The sequence below is a fragment of the Talpa europaea genome, assembly GCF_964194135.1.
Source record: "Talpa europaea genome assembly, chromosome: 14".
In the NCBI taxonomy this organism is placed as follows: Eukaryota; Metazoa; Chordata; class Mammalia; order Eulipotyphla; family Talpidae; genus Talpa; species Talpa europaea.
The window spans coordinates 37,189,889-37,206,882 of NC_140082.1; the positions used below are offsets into that span (position 1 = coordinate 37,189,889).

The 16,994-nt window shown below is 41.1% G+C and overlaps 1 protein-coding gene across 1 annotated transcript in view; it reads left to right on the plus strand.

The window, feature by feature from the left end:
* Nucleotides 1-301: 301 nt before the first annotated feature.
* Nucleotides 302-16,994, plus strand: part of PITRM1 (pitrilysin metallopeptidase 1) — a gene marked incomplete at both ends in the record, with an annotated part of 28,196 nt that continues 11,503 nt past the window's right edge. The window contains 14 exons of the mRNA XM_084253031.1: nt 302-354; nt 2,840-2,945; nt 4,712-4,818; nt 5,130-5,281; nt 5,848-5,962; nt 6,038-6,134; nt 7,411-7,571; nt 10,415-10,541; nt 10,809-10,897; nt 11,802-11,930; nt 12,563-12,676; nt 12,853-12,949; nt 13,463-13,597; nt 14,690-14,828. Coding sequence (XP_084109157.1) covers nt 302-354; nt 2,840-2,945; nt 4,712-4,818; nt 5,130-5,281; nt 5,848-5,962; nt 6,038-6,134; nt 7,411-7,571; nt 10,415-10,541; nt 10,809-10,897; nt 11,802-11,930; nt 12,563-12,676; nt 12,853-12,949; nt 13,463-13,597; nt 14,690-14,828 — 1,621 coding nt within the window. The remainder of the gene's footprint in view (nt 355-2,839; nt 2,946-4,711; nt 4,819-5,129; nt 5,282-5,847; nt 5,963-6,037; nt 6,135-7,410; nt 7,572-10,414; nt 10,542-10,808; nt 10,898-11,801; nt 11,931-12,562; nt 12,677-12,852; nt 12,950-13,462; nt 13,598-14,689; nt 14,829-16,994) is intronic.

Genomic DNA, 16,994 nt, shown 5'->3' on the forward strand with positions numbered 1-16,994 from the left:
CCGCCTCTCCCTGCAGCCCGCCGCTCGCCCCGCGTCTCCTCCCCTAGTGCCCGCCCCAGGCGTGTCTGGGAGCCCCGCCCCTTGATGCCCAGCTCCTTGATGCCCAGCCCCTTGATGCCCCGCCCGCCCCGCGCTGGGGAGTCCCCCTCCGCGGACCGGAGCCCGCCCCTTTCCTCGCCAGCCTATTGCCGAGGGCGTCGCCTCGGCGTCGGCCAATGGGATCGCGCCGCCGCGCCCCGCCCCCGCGCAGGGCGTCTGGTTAAGTGGGCTCGCGGCGCTGACCCCGTGCTGGTTTCACGCCATGTGGCGCTGCGGATGCCCGGCGCGGGGTGCCCTCAGGAGGCTGAGCGGCGGGTGAGACGCCGGGGCTGGGAGGGGCGCGCTACGGGGGTTCTGAGAGTGGCCTGGCGGTGGGGAGGGCCGGGAGGCTTCACCTCGTGGTCCCCAGCTTGAGAGTCCAGCGCCGCAGCTTGTAGCTGTAAAGCCTCCGAACCCGAAAGTCTCTTCTGTACCCCCATATCCTGAAGCCTGTTTTCTGGGGCTCCTGTTCTCCTGATCTCTTGCCTGGGATCGCCCTCATCCCAAACTCCTTGGTCTGGAAGCTCCTGTATCCTGAAACTCCCCTTCTGGGCCTCCTGTACCCTGACCCCTTAAGCATGTGTTTTTTCCATACCCTTAAACTTCTTTCTGGGGACTGACACCCAAAGACCTCTCGTCCAGAATTGCCTGGAGTGTCCATACTCAGAAACTCCCCCGTCGGAAGGCTCCCATACTCTTTCCTTTGGGGGCCTGGGACCTTCTGCACCCAGGGACCCCCCTTGTCTGAGGGCTCCCATATCTTGAGATTCCTCCTTTGGTCATAAGTAGTCGACGCCCTTCCTCTTGGGCCCCAGTGTACCTTGTTATCCCTCTTTTGGGTTCCTGGACCCCCTGTCTGCTTTTCCTGTATCCCAGGAACCCAGACCCCAGCCCAAGGACTCTAGCCAGGATTTCCTGGAGGGGTCCTTTCTAGCCCCTGAATTTCAGAGCACTCCTTTTCCCCCCACTCCCCCCAAAAGAGTTCCTGTCCCAGTCCTCAGAGTTGCAGCCACAAAAACCTGGGATAATTTTGGGCCAGGCCCAAGGATCTGCTTTGACCTGACCCCCTTTTCCTGTGGGGCCTGAGGCAGTCCCAGAGTGGGTGGCCCTGAGCACAGGTTGTCAGTACTTTGAAGTGGCACTGGTCGTTGATGTGGGTTTTAATATGTGTTATAAAGGAACTGGCAGTTTGTTCTAATTAGTGTCTTTGCTCCCATTTCTTTTTGTTGTGGGTAGAAAGTCCTTAAGAGACCTGAGGCTTCCACAGGCAGTACTTGCCTTTATGTTTCTATGTCCTTAATACAAATGTAGCCTCCAGAAATTAAATTATTTTTAAAGTGACTAGATGTATGGAAAAACTACTTTTAGTATCAAACCTTGACTGAGCATCACCCTATGAGTCCTTAAGCTAACATTTTGCTTGTTAAAAAAAGTTAAGTTGTTTAGTTTCATGCTAATTCACAAAACCTTGTTTAATTTCTGGTACAGTTGAGCTGCTCTTCACCCTGGTGAGGAAATATGGGTGTCAGTTGTTGGGGGTACCCGTATGATGTGTTTGAGTTTGCCAGTAGGAATATTGTTCCCACATTTAAATATTTACCAGAAGGTATATCAGGGATTCCCCCCTTGTTTCCAGCATTTTATATACCTTCAGATGAGCATTTTCTTTTTGTGATTGTATGCTTAAAATACTTCAGCCCATAATTCTAGAATTTTCTAAGTTGACAAGGAAAACAGTTTTATAGAAGATCTCCATAATATTGACTTAGTCTTTTTCTCTTCTATATATATCTTTTAAAGAAATGTATTTGTGAGGGGTATTTGTTGGGTATAAAGTTAATATGGAAAATCCTGTGCAACAATGCAGTGGAGAGAACAATAATTTTAAAATAAGTTGTGGGACCACTACACAGCTTAAGGTTGCTCTAGCCAATCTTAGCTTGTCTTCCTTTCCCTCTTAGATGTAATCACTGTCCTAACAGAAATGATTGTTTTTCTGTTTTTACCACTTATCTACATTCCTAGGATAGATGGAGTGTTAGCTGTGTGAATAACACCTGTCTAAAATACTGGGTGTAGCCTTTGTATTTTTGTTTTTGTTGTTCAGCATTATGTGACCCACATCTTACAGCTAAGTTTATTTTTTTTAATTGATTGAATAATCTATGATGTATCTGTTCTCTTATGAATGGCTGAGTTGGTGTAGTGTTGGGCTCTTATGATTAGTGATAAGAACATGTACATATAGCTGGATGAATTACTAATCTAAATAATGCCAGATGCTGCCCCAAAGTTGTCCAACGTTTGCACTCCTACTAGTAATGGATGGGAGTTCTGGTGATACTAGACTTCCTAATTTTTACAAATTTGGTAGGTGTGCAATGAGACTTTGTTGTAGTTCGAGTTTCCTGTAATACTGTGTGGAAGAAGCCATTTTGACATGACAGTTTTTTATACAAATTAAGGGAAACTGGCATCATAACTATGTTATATTTATTTATAAATTTGTAACAATAGCTTTTCATATTTATTAGTTTATATTATGGCTTCTTAGCTGTGTTGAGAGATAAAAGCATTAGAATGAAAGAATATTACTGGGAGTCAATTATCTGAAAAGGAAGATGTGATTCAGTTATTTTCTTTGAATTAATTATCTTGATTATATGGCAATATTTTCACATTGTTTTTTCACATTGCAACATGGTACCGTTGTTGTCATACATTATGTAATAATCATTTTGATTATTCTCCTATAACATAGCAATGCCATCCTCAAATCTTGGAGGTGGGGGAGTAGTAACACTGCCTGTGGGAAGGCGCTAAAGTATGAAGTCGGAGAAAAGATCCACGGATTCACTGTGAGCCAGGTATGGCGCAGGGATGGCCCTTGTGTGTTCGTGTGTCGATGCGACTTCTGCTGCACTATAGCGTCCTCCAGAGCAGACTCTGTTTCTGTCTGTGTCCTCAGGGCCTGGCTTCTCCTGTTTCCAATAGGTGTCCAGCTGAAGGGAAATTGCAAATGACAGAATTTTCTGCTTGTAAAATAAGTCCAGGTCCTCACTCCTTTCCCTGTACCTGACTTTTTTTTCTGATTTTAGAAAGACTGTATCTGCACTCAGACATACCGCTTTTTTGTCACTACTAAGCTGAATACACCAAATGCTCCGCACTGTTCGGTCTGCTTGTACTATCCAGTAAATCTGTTTCAAACTTAGGCAAATTCTGTTGTTGAGCCATTCGATTTTCAGAATTATAGATAAGAGTTTGTGGACCTATATTTACTTATCTGTATGTTAAAATGGATTTCACTTGGTTTTTGTTTTTGTTTAAACTTTCACGTCTTTCTTGCTTTATTGCAATAATTGAGAGATGTGTACTTCACTTAATTGTCTAGTTGTTGACTTCACTCTGTTGGCATCAAGCTCTAACAAATACAAAAGCAGATGGCTCTCAGTCTAGAAGGACACACGTACAGCTGTAATACAAGGAGCAGTGTGAGGAACAGCAAGGTGGAAGTACAGAGAGCAGGAAGGCAGTGCTGCTGGGTTGGGGAGGGATTAGTCTCTGGGAAGGGGCCTTTATGTTTAGACAGAACTCCATCTGTCTGTTAGCAGGACAGGAGCAGGGCCAGTGACAGGGCCCAGGAAGGTGAGTCATTTAGTTTGACTGCAGCCTAGATTCCTGACAGTGTGCCAGCATTTGTAAAGTCCTGAAAGGCTATACAGAGCAGTTTGAATTTGTAATACAACTGTTATTGTTAGAGGACATTATGCAGAATAGTAGATTCTTTTTCTTTATTTCTCAAGTTCTGTACATTCTTATGATAAACTCTAACTATAAAAACTCTCATGAGACAGTGTATCTACTCATTGTAACTAATTGATCACTTCCAAAGTGCTGTCAACTCTGAGATGCAGGCCTTAGCAGTTCCCTTTAAGCAGGTCCTTTGTGTTAGTAAGGCTCTCAGAGCAGCTCAGAGGCCCAGGTTCTAACCTTAGCCCTGCTAGTAACTTGCTTTGCAAATTCAGACACTTTATTTTTACCGTCTCTGAAAGGGGGTTTGATAAGCTGTGTGGTGTCGCAATGATCCAGTATCAGGATTGAAGAGAGGGGCCCTGACATAGTCAGATGGTAAGGTACGTATTTCAGTATCAAGGACAGTGGAACTCAAGCAAGACATTATCTCAAAGTTGGGAGGGGGGTTGATTTAGACCCTCCATGTCTTGCTCTAAGGAATGAGTAACTGCTGCTAGCCTGGCTCACTACTGAACTCTCCTCATAAATGAGATGAAGCCAAGCTCAGTCCCTACAGCTTCCTTCATCTGCCCTAGCCTAAGCTTCGTTTGTTTATTGACCTCCCGGCAGGGTATTATTCCAAGCATTCAGTGGGAGGGTGGGTGGAAGTGTGAGACAGCAGACATCACAGTGATGGTGACATGCCTTCAGGGCAGCCAGTATGCTCGACTTGGAGGGCCTGGATGGTGGCTCTGTGACGTCAGAGAGCTGGGTCATCTCTTTGAGCCTGTGTTTCCGTGTGTTACAAGAGAGCAGCCAAGCCAGCTCCCTGTACATGATGTAACTGCCCTGAATGCCTTTTCCATCTCAACTGCTCACATTTTTCTTGTTAATCTAGGTAACATCTATCCCTGAACTGTTCTTAACAGCTGTGAAACTCAACCATGACAACACGGGGGCCAGATACTTACACCTGGCCAGAGAGGATTCAAACAACTTGTTCAGGTATGTGCTGTGTTCTAAGAACTTGTTGAATGTTTCTATATAGAATATCCACCACATACTAAGAAGTTTAAATTGAGAAGTTTAATGGCTCACTTGTATGTTTATTAACAGCATCCTAATAATACAAAGTGAATGATTGAATGGATTTATATCCTCAACTACACAGTCGGAATCAGTGACTTTATACATTGTAGTCAGACAGCATGTCGAGACTGACATAATGATTAATAATCTGAGGTAATGTTAAGACTGTGTTCTATACTGGCCAGTATGAAGCCTGACCTTTCACATTGGTCTCTGCTTCCCCTCAGCGTGCAGTTCCGCACCACCCCCATGGACAGCACTGGCGTGCCACACGTTCTGGAGCACACGGTCCTGTGCGGCTCTCAGAAATACCCATGTAGAGATCCTTTCTTCAAGATGTTAAATAGGTCCTTGTCCACGTTCATGAACGCCTTCACAGGTAAGGCATCCTGAACCAACATCCTGAATATCCTCAACATCCTGAACCAACGCTGGTGTGGGTCTGTAGGACACACCTACCTGAATTTACCTAGTTTCTAAGATAAAAGTGGGTAGTTGACACCTCATAGAAGGAAGTTACCATTCTCTAGTCTGCTTGAAAGATGTCGGAAAGAATTAAATAAAATTTTACATCATGACCAGATTATAAGAACTGGAGTTTTAGAAAAAGACATCTGCGTTTATTTATGGAGAAAGTCAAAACAATTTTGGAAATATTGCTTTACGTTTGGTCTCTTATGTTGATGGTGTTGGAGTTTTAATTTTAGCAAATAGGATAGTGAAGAGGCTGAGGGAGTGCACAGAGTACTACAGAGGATGGTGTCTCTTTAGCTTGTGAGGTCACTGATCAGTGCTGCTGTCCCCTGCACAGAGCTGAACCTGGCAGGAGAGGCGAGCAGGGTCAGAGAGGTAGCGCCCCTCTGTGCGGGTGAGTGGAGGCTAGAAGTGAATCATTCCTGCGGAAATCTGTTCTGTTTTAAAATCTTACTTTTCATTTGTACCCAGCTAGTGATTATACCCTGTACCCATTTTCCACACAAAATCCCAAGGACTTCCAGAACCTGCTCTCTGTGTACTTGGATGCAACCTTTTTTCCTTGCTTGCGGGAACTAGATTTCTGGTATGTATTCGTTTGTTGCTTTTAGACTTCCATGTTAGTGTCACTATCATCAAGTAATTATTTATTGTTATGTAGGCAAGAAGGATGGCGACTAGAGCATGAGAACCCCAGTGACCCCCAAACGCCCTTGATCTTTAAAGGTGTCGTCTTTAATGAAATGAAGGGAGCATTTGTGAGTATTTTCTTTTTATATTGCGCTGAATTATCTTATAAAATATTGAAATATGTAGGCTTGAAAGAGAGTTGACATTTTACTGTGTCACTTAGTATTCCTACTGTATGGGACTTCATGAATTATTTGGGGGAAAAGTTCTCTGAGTAGAAACTGGGACAATGGAAGGACCAGCTTCCAGCATTCTGGAATCTAATCTTCTGGACTAATAGTTCTCAAACTGTAACTTGGGGGCTTCTAGTGTATGCTCTGTAGGAGGTCTGCAAGACAAGAACATCTGACAGCACTAACATGGCTTCTATTCTTGCCCAAGTTATTAGTGGAGTTTCCCCAAAGCTGTATTATGTGAGGTGCGATAATGCAATTTATGGGATAGAGAAGTAGGTATAAGAATCCAACTCCTTCTATTAAGCCATACATTAAAGAGATTTGCAACATATGCAGACAGTGCATTCTTCTAAATAATTTTCGTTTTGTTATAAAAAGTATTTTTCAGAAAATGCTTGTGTTAGCATGTAATGATGGATTAAGTAAATAAGTAATTATTTTTAAATATCTTGATTTTAATTTCTAAAACAGAAAAATTACACATACAGACACATAATCAAGAAATCTACATGATTGGGGGGACAGTTTTCCCTCTGGAAACCCAACAACCCCCCTTTTGCACAGCACATAGAAGAAGAAATGCTGGCATATCCTTCCTTTGGGGGCTCGTTTAATTTTGGGTTCTAATGATTGCCCTCCCAATCCCTCTTGACCTTTGAGATCTGCCCAGACATGTGTGGGACTGAGTGTACAGAGCTGTTCCTTCTCCCTTGCCTGCCACTTCGTATAGCTGGCAGCTTATTCTCATCCTCTGATACTCAATTCGGGCATCATTTCTTACAAGTACTGCCTTGAAGTTTGATTAGGGGGACAGTTTTCCCTCTGGAAACCCAAGAACCCCCCTTTCACACAGCACATAGAAGAAGGAATGCTGGTCTATACCTCCTTGTTGCAGTGCCCTTCCTCTCCCCTCAGCTATACAGTTACTCGTTGCCCAGTGCAGATAGCCTTCTTCCATTGGAGCCAGTCCCTGCATCCCGAGCATAGACTGAGTGAATCAAGTGCTTTGTTAATAGCATATGCATGTCTCTTGTTTACCCTTAGAATGGTTACACTTGTAAGATATAGGTATATGCTCCTAGGAGGCGATTAATTTGCTGTAATATAATGGGATAGTGTAGGTGTGTTATTTTACATCTGTATTTTGTTTATGTTTTTTAATCTGAAGACAGATAATGAGAGGATATTCTCGCAACACCTTCAAAATCGACTTCTTCCTGACCACACGTACTCAGTGATCTCTGGGGGTGATCCTCTGTGCATCCCAGACCTCACGTGGGAGCAACTTAAACAGTTTCATGCTACGCATTATCACCCTAGTAATGCCAGGTAGCATTCCCTTTCTAAAGTTAACATGGTGGGATGTTGAGAGTTGACATGCTTGCATTTTCTTACACTGAATTCATGCTTCTTCACATTTGGCTGAAAAATGTGTGCTTGAGACATTGATTTAGATGAGAGTCTTAGCTCAGTAATAAATTGCTTTTCTGATTTTTACAAGCGCAGATAAGTCTTCAGTCATACTCTGTGATGGTAATACACTCCTGGAAGATGACCCAGTCAACCCCTCTCCTATATCTGTGCTTATTTGTGACCCCCGCCCCCCATAGGACTGAAAACATGGCAGCTCTGAGCTACAGCCATTGGTCAGAGACATAGTCCCACCATGGCTGTTGCAGCTATTAGGCCTTGCATGCTTACTTTTTGATAAATCACTTGCTGCAGAGAGTATTAGGATAAAACACTAATACTTGTATTTATAGACATGAAGCAGTAATGTAAAATCATATTTGCAGGAATGCTTCATAGAAATGTTTTCATTATGAAAACTTTGCAGCACACAGAAAAATATTTCCTAGGTAAGTTTAGCCAACATTTTTTGCAGGAAATTATAGACATCATGATTACCCTTAATACTTAGATTGTGACCCTAAAACACTAGAATATTTTGTTACATAAGAAAATAGTAGTTTTGGGCCTCCCCGGTGGCGCAGCGGTTGAGTGCTGGGTTGCGAAGCTGCCCGCGGCCTCTACGGCGCCCGTTCGATCCCCGGCTGCTCCCCGGCCACCGGAAGAGGGTCCTACATGGCACGCAGACCTCTCCTGCCGCCCGCTGCTCCCCTCAGCAGTGTACTTCGGTCCTTCTGCCTGCTCTGCTCCCCGTTCTGGCTCAGGTGAATTCTCTCACCCTCCCGCGCTTCTGACTGTACCCAGTGCATGTATAAACAAAACAAAACAAACAAATAAATAAATAAATAAAACATGCCTCTATTAAAAAAAAAAAGAAAATAGCAGTTTCACATTTAATCACATAGAGTACTTACCTAAAACCACGTTCTACTCTATTCTAAATTCACAGTTCCTGGTTGTCCCCAGATGTTCTTTTGATCCCCATGAGCCTGCTTTGTCTGTGTATCTCTTTGTTTTTTAAGTCTTCATTCTTATTATCATTGACAAGTTAAACACATCAGACCAAGGCTTCCTCTGGACTTTGTTACCTGGACCATCCGACTGCCTCTCTGTGGCACTGGGGACACGTTCCCTTGTTTCCTCAGAGCTGAACATGCTTTTCCTTCATAGATGTATATCACCTGCTATGTCTGTATTCTACCTGCTTATTGACAGTGGAGATGCCAAAGCCTGTTTGCTGGCTCAGACCCCTCTCTTCAAACCTGATTTTCTCCCACAACCCTAACAGGTGCCTTGTGAATATTGAGTTTCTCATCAACCTGTTCCTGTTATATCATTGATGACTGATGCCAAGAGCAATTCCTTTAGTGTAGTTTGCAAATTTTCCTAAAATTTTTGCAAATTTATTTCTTTTAAATTATTATCTGGGCTTCTGTAAAGAGGTGCTTTCTTCCCATTAGTGGGGCTGTGGGTTACCCTGAAATATTGCTGATGGCAAAGACAGTGATTCTCCACCTTTACTGTCCAGCTTTAGGGGAGATGGTAGCAGCAGCTCCTCCAGTGACAACAGAAGGAACTTTTTTAAAAAGTGTTGTTTGGCTTATTTTACTTTTTTAATACTATTTTGACTTCAAAGAAATATTGTTAATATATGTTAGGTATTTGAGGTTATATAATCAAATGGAATATTTAATTTTTTTTGAATTTTATTTATACATACAAGAACTGGGGTGTTGACTAGAGGTTTGGGGGGTGAATAGTTTCACTAGAGATAGAGAAGGGAGCAGAACAGGTGGATCTACCAAAATACACTGCTGAGGGGAGCAATGGGCGAGCCAGGAGTGGTCTGCTGTGCCATGTGGGTAGCTTCCTGGCCGGGGTTCAAACTCATGCTGCAGTGGCTAGCGATAGCTTGGTAGCACTGAGACTTTCACACGTGCCACCAGGGAGTCCTGGAATCTTAACTTTTTTATGCTCAGATTGCCCCAACTATAATCCAAGGGTGTTCTTTTTAACCTGCGCTGTCTTTCTGGCAGTTCTTTTGTCTTTAGTAAGTGGTTTCTGGTCCACACCCCCACCCAGACTCACTCTGCTTCAGGATTGTAGTGTGCATTTCTCTGAGGAGTTCACTGAATGGAAAAGGGCATTTATACCAGCATTTGGGTGGGCTTTGTTCCATGTTATCACTTCTAGACCTTTGAGTGGAAATTTCTGAAGACTAGTATACTAGTTCCCAAAACCATAACCATAGCTTAAACCACAATATAGTAAATAAAAAGGTCACCTGTACCGTTGTAATACCTTTTGTCCATTTGAAGGAATATGTTGTCCTAAAAATGTGTAACCTGAAACTTACATCCTAAAATGAAACTTCATGAAATTCTTTCGTTTGTCAGTCTTAGATGCATTAATATATGACTATGACCGTAGCCAAATCTTAAAATAATTTAGTGTATAACTTACTTGGTTTTATGTCTTTACAGCAGATTTGACAGAAGATAAAGAACAATTTTTACCAGATTTCATTAATTGCTTCTGTTTAATTTGTGTTGTGTTTGTGAAACAGTTGTAGCAGTAAATGCTTCTGTTTGCTGTTTGTAGTTAAACTAAATAGAAAAGAATGTGTTTTTGTAGAGTTCTTTTTGGTATGGAAACTGACATATCATCTGCTATACACTATATACCTTCCCTTTCATACAAAAGCCATTTGTTTTTCTAATCTTTTAAAATAAAGTAGACTGATAGAGTCTCAAAATTTTCAGGTTCTTCACTTATGGAAATTTTCCATTAGAACAGCATCTGAAACAAATTCATGAAGAAGCCTTGAGTAAATTTCAAAGAATTGAGCCAAAAACCGCAGTGCCAGCTCAGAAGCCTTGGGATAAACCTGTAAGTGCTTGCTCAAGTTTTTACCATGTCTATGAAATACATTAAGATGAAGGCCAGAACTGTGTATCAGCAATAGGACTTTGAGAGGTTGTGGTCTCTGCAGTGTATTAAGAACTTCTCAAGCCTAACGAATGATTGTTTGAAAAGAAAGTAAATTTAATGAAAAGCATTTCTTGTACCATTTTCTCAATCCAGATAACCTGTGCCAGTATAAACCTGTTAATTCTTACTCTATGCGAGCTTAAAAAGCATCACGTTGTCTTGCAGAGGGAGTTCCAGATCACATGTAGCCCAGACTCACTGGCTGCAGATTCCTCTAAACAGACAACTATCAGTGTCAGTTTCCTCCTACCAGAGTGAGTGTCACTGTGGAAATTCCTGTTGTTGGGAACAGTTGGATCATGTGCTGGGCACCAGAGCGTGGAGGTGACTTTGCCAATCAAGAATAAATGGATGCGTGGTTACGATCTGGGGATCCGGGATTTTAGCATTATCTTAAGTTGTTTTAGGTGAAATTGCTTTGGTAGCCATCAAGAAGAGAAGTCATAGATTTATTACACTTTAGGGTTCATTCCTGTAAAGAAAAGATTGAGTCAAAACATTGTTAACATTTGGGGATCACAGATGCTGTGGAGCAGGGGAGAGCAGTGTGAGTACTGGCCTCATTTGGGGATCACAGATGCCGTGGAGCAGGGAAGAGCAGTGTGAGTACTGGCCTCAGGAACATGCGTGGCACACACGACTCAGTTAGAGATAGGGTCCCTGGACGGTCCGCAGGAAAGGAAGAAGGCTCCTCTGCTGTCTTGGGATGTCTCCTCAGCTGTCCAACATCACGTCCTACCTACTTCTTGCCTCGCTTTAATGCTGGTGGTGCAAATGCAACTTAAATAGTAAATGTCAGAGTGTTTGAACATGGTCAAGCCATCACATTTGATGTGCAGCTACGCCAACTTTTTGGTCTTGAACCAAAAAAAAAAAAAAACAAAGCAGTGTAGTATATAAAAACTTTGCAAGCACAATAATATTATTCTTTTTTGCTAATAGAAGTATATAAATTAAAATAGAGATTGAATAGAAATATATGTTTTTGCTAATAGAAATATATGATTTAAAATAGAGATTGAAATGAAAATGCTTTCTAGTAGACTTCAGCTTCTTTAGAAATAACCAAGTCAATTAGTGATTTTTGATGATTTTAAAAATGTATTTAAGGACCAATGCTCCCTCCCCTCCCAACTCTATGTTTTTATTTTAATGAAGCATCACTGATACATTTGAAGCCTTCACGTTAAGTCTGTTGTCTTCGCTCTTGATTGGTGGACCCAACTCCCCCTTCTACAAAGCCTTGATTGAATCTGGACTTGGCACAGACTTTTCTCCTGATGTTGGGTAAGTTTTATTACTAGGTCAGATTACAGTTCATAACTGAAGGCAATTTTGACATTTTAGTGTCTGGACACATTTTTGGTTGTCATACTGGGGAAGAGAGTTCTTGGCATCTGGTGGGTGGAAGTCAGGGATGTCGGAGGCTTAACCCCCACAGTCAGAGGATCCTTCCTCCACACTCCCCTAATCCAGCACTGACTACATTAGATTAAGGTTCCAGTATGAACTGGTTATGTCTCCTGTAGGGTATATTGATCAAAAAATCCCCCCAAAATAACAAGATAGATTTTCAGATTTTCTAAGATCTCAGAATGGCATGTTTGATGCCTGTTCCAAAAAGTCAGGTGACATTTAGTCTTTGAAATCTAGAATTGTGTAGAACTTGGTAGTCCTCTTTTCTTAGATTCTTTTATGGTAGCTAGTGTTTAAATTATATTGCTTTTAGAAATGTTAAAAGGACATGAATGTAAACATGATTGATCTGAAGCAAATATCTGAGGACACTGCTTTAATTGGCTTTTTCATGGAAGACTTGAGAGTTTAAAGTTCTGTTGTGGTGGAGTATTTGTTCTTTACATAGTGCACGTGCTAAGCAAAAGTTACGGATTCTGATGCGTTTTCTAATTCGTATTTAGGTACAGTGGCCACACCAAGGAGGCCTTCTTCAGCGTGGGCCTCCAGGGAATTGCGGAGAAAGACATCGGGGCAGTTCGAGATATCATTGATAGGACAATTGATGAAGTTGCTGAGTAAGTGCACCGTCCACAGAGACTAGCTCGCCTTCTGGGTTTCATTGAGGGGCCCGAGCCTCCCCATGTGAAAAAAGAAACATCTCTTCACACTTAATTGTGTCATTATTCCCCTGTTTCCTTGTGTGAAAGCACTGGTGTCCTTTCAGCAGCTTACTTCTTTCTTATCTCTGCAGAAAAGGATTTGAGGATGATCGCATTGAAGCCTTACTTCATAAAATTGAAATACAGATGAAGCATCAGTCTGTCAGCTTTGGGCTTGCCCTGACCTCGGTGTGTGATTTCTCAGTTGGCTCCTATGGTTCCTTTTTTTTTTTTTTTTTTTTTTTTTTAATCTTTGTGAACAGTAGTTCTTGAGAGCTCTGAAAGTGTAGGTTGAAATTCATAGTGTCTTTCCTTTGAACCTTGAAAGTTATGCTCTTTTGGATCTCATAAAAATTTAATTTAGTTTAATTTTACAATATATATTTTTTACTAGCTTATTTAATGACTGATATCTTGTTTTTAGGTAAAAGATATATGCAGAATATTTTGGGTAGGAATTTATGAAAACTGTTGATATGTTGGTAATTGTACTTATTAATTTATTAACTGTACTTTCATGTTAGGAGAAAAGCAGGTTTAAAGTGAATTTACCTTTTCTTCCAACCAAAGTGACAATTTTTCTTAACAGTCGTTGTAGTACTTTTAAATACAGAAACTGTCTTAATGCCATGTCTGTGATGTTTACTGAGCTAATATAGGGCATACTGTGATGTGCATCATGGATTTGAAATTCTGTTTCAGTACATAGCTTCCTGCTGGAATCATGATGGGGACCCTGTGGAGCTCCTGAAGCTGGGAGGTCAGGTGGCTCAATTCAGGAAGTGCCTTGAGGAAAATCCTAAGTTTTTGCAAGAGAAAGTAAAACAGTATTTTAAGGTACGACAAATGGAGATTTTGTATCGCTGAAATTAGTAAAAAGATCTGCGTAAGTCAGTTTTTGTTAAGAAGGTGATATAATTTCCTAAGTAAAAATTTAAATGCAGATATTAACTAAAAGATTGTATTTTCTGCATTCTAATGCAAGTCAGCTTTTTTATATGAGTGTTTATATTTTTGTATAGGAACATATAAACAAACCATCTGTATATATTTTGTTAATAGAAAAATTATATGAAATATGAGACCACCTGAGTGTGAATATTCAGGTTATTTTTATGAAGAATGTTTGCTTGCTCATTTCCTTAGACTTCTGAGTGTTTGCACCTGGTCTGTGTTCTCTGGGGTATAGGCATTAGTGTGGTAGAGCTTGCTGTGAGAGCCGTGGTGAACCTGAATGTTGTCTATGCTGAAATCAATCAGGACTTGATTTCAGGACTTAGAGATTTCTCTAAGTTGAGGCTTTGCATCAAGCTCCTGTGTTCTTCTCTCACCTCTCTGTAGTATTACAGGTGAACACTTTATTTAATTGTTGAAATAAGAAGGGAGGCATAATCATTTCACCTATATTTTCATATTATGTCAACATCATAATTTATATTGATGGAGAATTTAATTCCACCCTTTGAGAAACTAACATTGAGTAATGAAGACTGAATAAAATTATTCTGTTCTGAGTCAGTTGAAAGTCAAAGATTAATATTTTAAAATGAAATTTTTGGTATAATCAAGGTGTAAAAATGTTAAATATGGTATATTTGTGGTTAAGACAGTAAATTTAATAATAATTATCTTAATTATTACATAATCAACATAAGTCACTGTTTACCAGCCTAGCATCGAAATGTCAGCTTGCTGGGGGTGATAGCAGTATATTGAATTACATGTTTACCATGTGGTCAGTATTGTTGTGAGAATTTCACGTGGCTCAGGTACTCTGTGAAAAGCCACCCTGGACGTGAGTTCTGTTATGGGCACTTTAAAATGGGAAAAGTGAACCGTGGCCCAAGAGCATACTGCGGAAGTGGTTCAGCATGTCAGGATTTAATACAGTCTTGTTTTAATTGGTTTTATGTTTTCTGGTTATTGCAGAATAATCAGCATAAGTTAACTTTATCAATGAAACCAGATGACAAGTATTCTGAGAAACAAGCACAAATGGAAACCGAAAAACTAAAGGAAAAGGTCAATTCCCTTTCTCCAAAAGACAAGCAGCAGATCTATGAAAAAGGTCAGATATATACTTTGTATTTAGTAATTCGTAGCCTTCACAACCCCAGTGACCTTTATATTGAGTTTACAGTTGGAGCCAAGAATTATTTCAACGAACAGATATTTACAGGGCATCTACAAAGTTCTACATTTGTTGTGATGGAAAGGGTCAGCTGTGAGATTCGACTTTGTTTTCAGAAAATTCGTTTTACACTAGAAAAGAGGTAGCTTTATAAATTCTATTTATTTTATGAATTTGGAAATACTTTTATTTACCAGGGCTGTAATTTGCTACTGAAATGTACTGCGCTGTGGTTGATTGCAAATGAGCACAGCAGACAGGCCACACTGTGAGTTCAGGAGAGACAATCTCTTGAGGGATAAAGGCTGTGACTACGGTCCTTGTGGTGCAGGCATGGACAAGGACTAATTGTGCTAAACCCAGACATACCATAAAGTCCAGCTGTCCTACTCCTAAGTATTTGCAGAAGAAAATTGACAGTGCGCGAAACTTAGAGCAGCCCAGTTTCTATCAGCATGGTATATCCACATGGTGAAATACTACTCAAGCACACACAGGAATAAGATATGGCTCTGCTCCATATTGCTAAATCTCACAAGCATTGTCCAGATGAAATAAGTCAGACATGAAAGAATACCTATGGAATAAGTCAATTTATTTATTCAAAACCTTAGAAATGGCAAAAATCTAGTGATAGGAGGCAGGTGCAGCCAGCATTGGGGCAGGGACTGCCTGCACAGGCCATCGCGGAACTTTCTGTGCGGGTGGAAATGTTTTATATCATGATGTAGCAATTAATACCACTTTATACATTTGTCAAACCTCTGAACTATAGCTTTAAAATTGCAAATTTTTATTATAGGTAAATTATATATAAATTTTTAACATTTAAATATAATTTTTTAATAAAGATTATGAAAACATACAGTATATGCATGTAGGTGTTTTTTCCTCCCCCCATCAGGAAAAAAAATAAGTACATGGACTGAGATTATGGGAGGAATTATCAGGCATCACAGGACTTGGGGTTGACTCTATGTAGGAAGCAAATAATTCCATTTGATCATGCTAAGCTTGAGGTGATACAATTTTAAAAAAATGAAAAATTAATGTTAACATGTAGCCTATAATTCTTGCTTTCTGAATTTTTGCTAACACAGTACAGTTATTTTAAGTTCTGTGGTGGATTTAACATGCTAATCATGATTAATGAAGACACAAACTTCTGTAAGTGCCCTTGGACTGGTTCCATCTTACTTTTTTCAATCAGGGTTCTGTAAGTGCCCTTGGACTGGTTCCATCTTACTTTTTTCAATCAGGGTCATCTGCAGTCCACAAGGTCATTACACACGCAAGCAACAGAGGCTAGTTCTCTAAGTTGTCACATTACCAGCCTGGCTGTGGGTTATGTTCTTTCAAGGAACCAGTTGACACCCATATGTGGATTAATGAGGCCCTTATTCAAAACTGTATTTTTATATTACAGACTCACTGACAAGTCCTGTAGCAGGACTTAATACTTGTGCATTGAATGCCTCTCTCAGGCTGTAAGTCTGGAGCGTGGACTTCAGTGTGAGCAATCTGAGTCCAGCTCCAGAAAGGGAAGGTATCTGATTTATTAAAACTTAATAGTCCCCTAATTTGGGGGTTGCCTGCATGTACTGTATTAAGTTCAGTGAAAGTTTATAATGTGGTTGAAGAAGAAGAAAATTCTAGAAGTTTCTGTGCAGACCACTTCATGCTCTGAGAACTGTAGTGGTGTTAGGCAGGTGCATAGTGATTGAAGATGGTGGCCCATGAACTGCTTCTAAGTCTAGAGGGTGAACAGTCAAGAGGTGGAAAACATCTGAAAATCTGGGGGCTGAGCTCACCGAGGAGGTCATCGCCCTGGGACCAGGGCCTTGAAAGTCTAGAGAGTGTAAGCTTTATGTCGCAGTATCTCTTGGGCTCACCAAAGAGCTAGCAGGAGAGGCCAGGTTATCTTGTCTTGCATTGGGGCACAGGGTAGAAGAAATGCCTATGAAGACATGGCCAAGGTCCCAAGTAAAGGTCCCATGTAAAGATTCTCAAGGAACTTGAAGGAGGCCGAGGTGAAGGTCAGTGAGCCACTCCACTGTGTGGGTCTGCTCATCAGCTACCAGGAGGGTGTGTTAGCATGAGTTG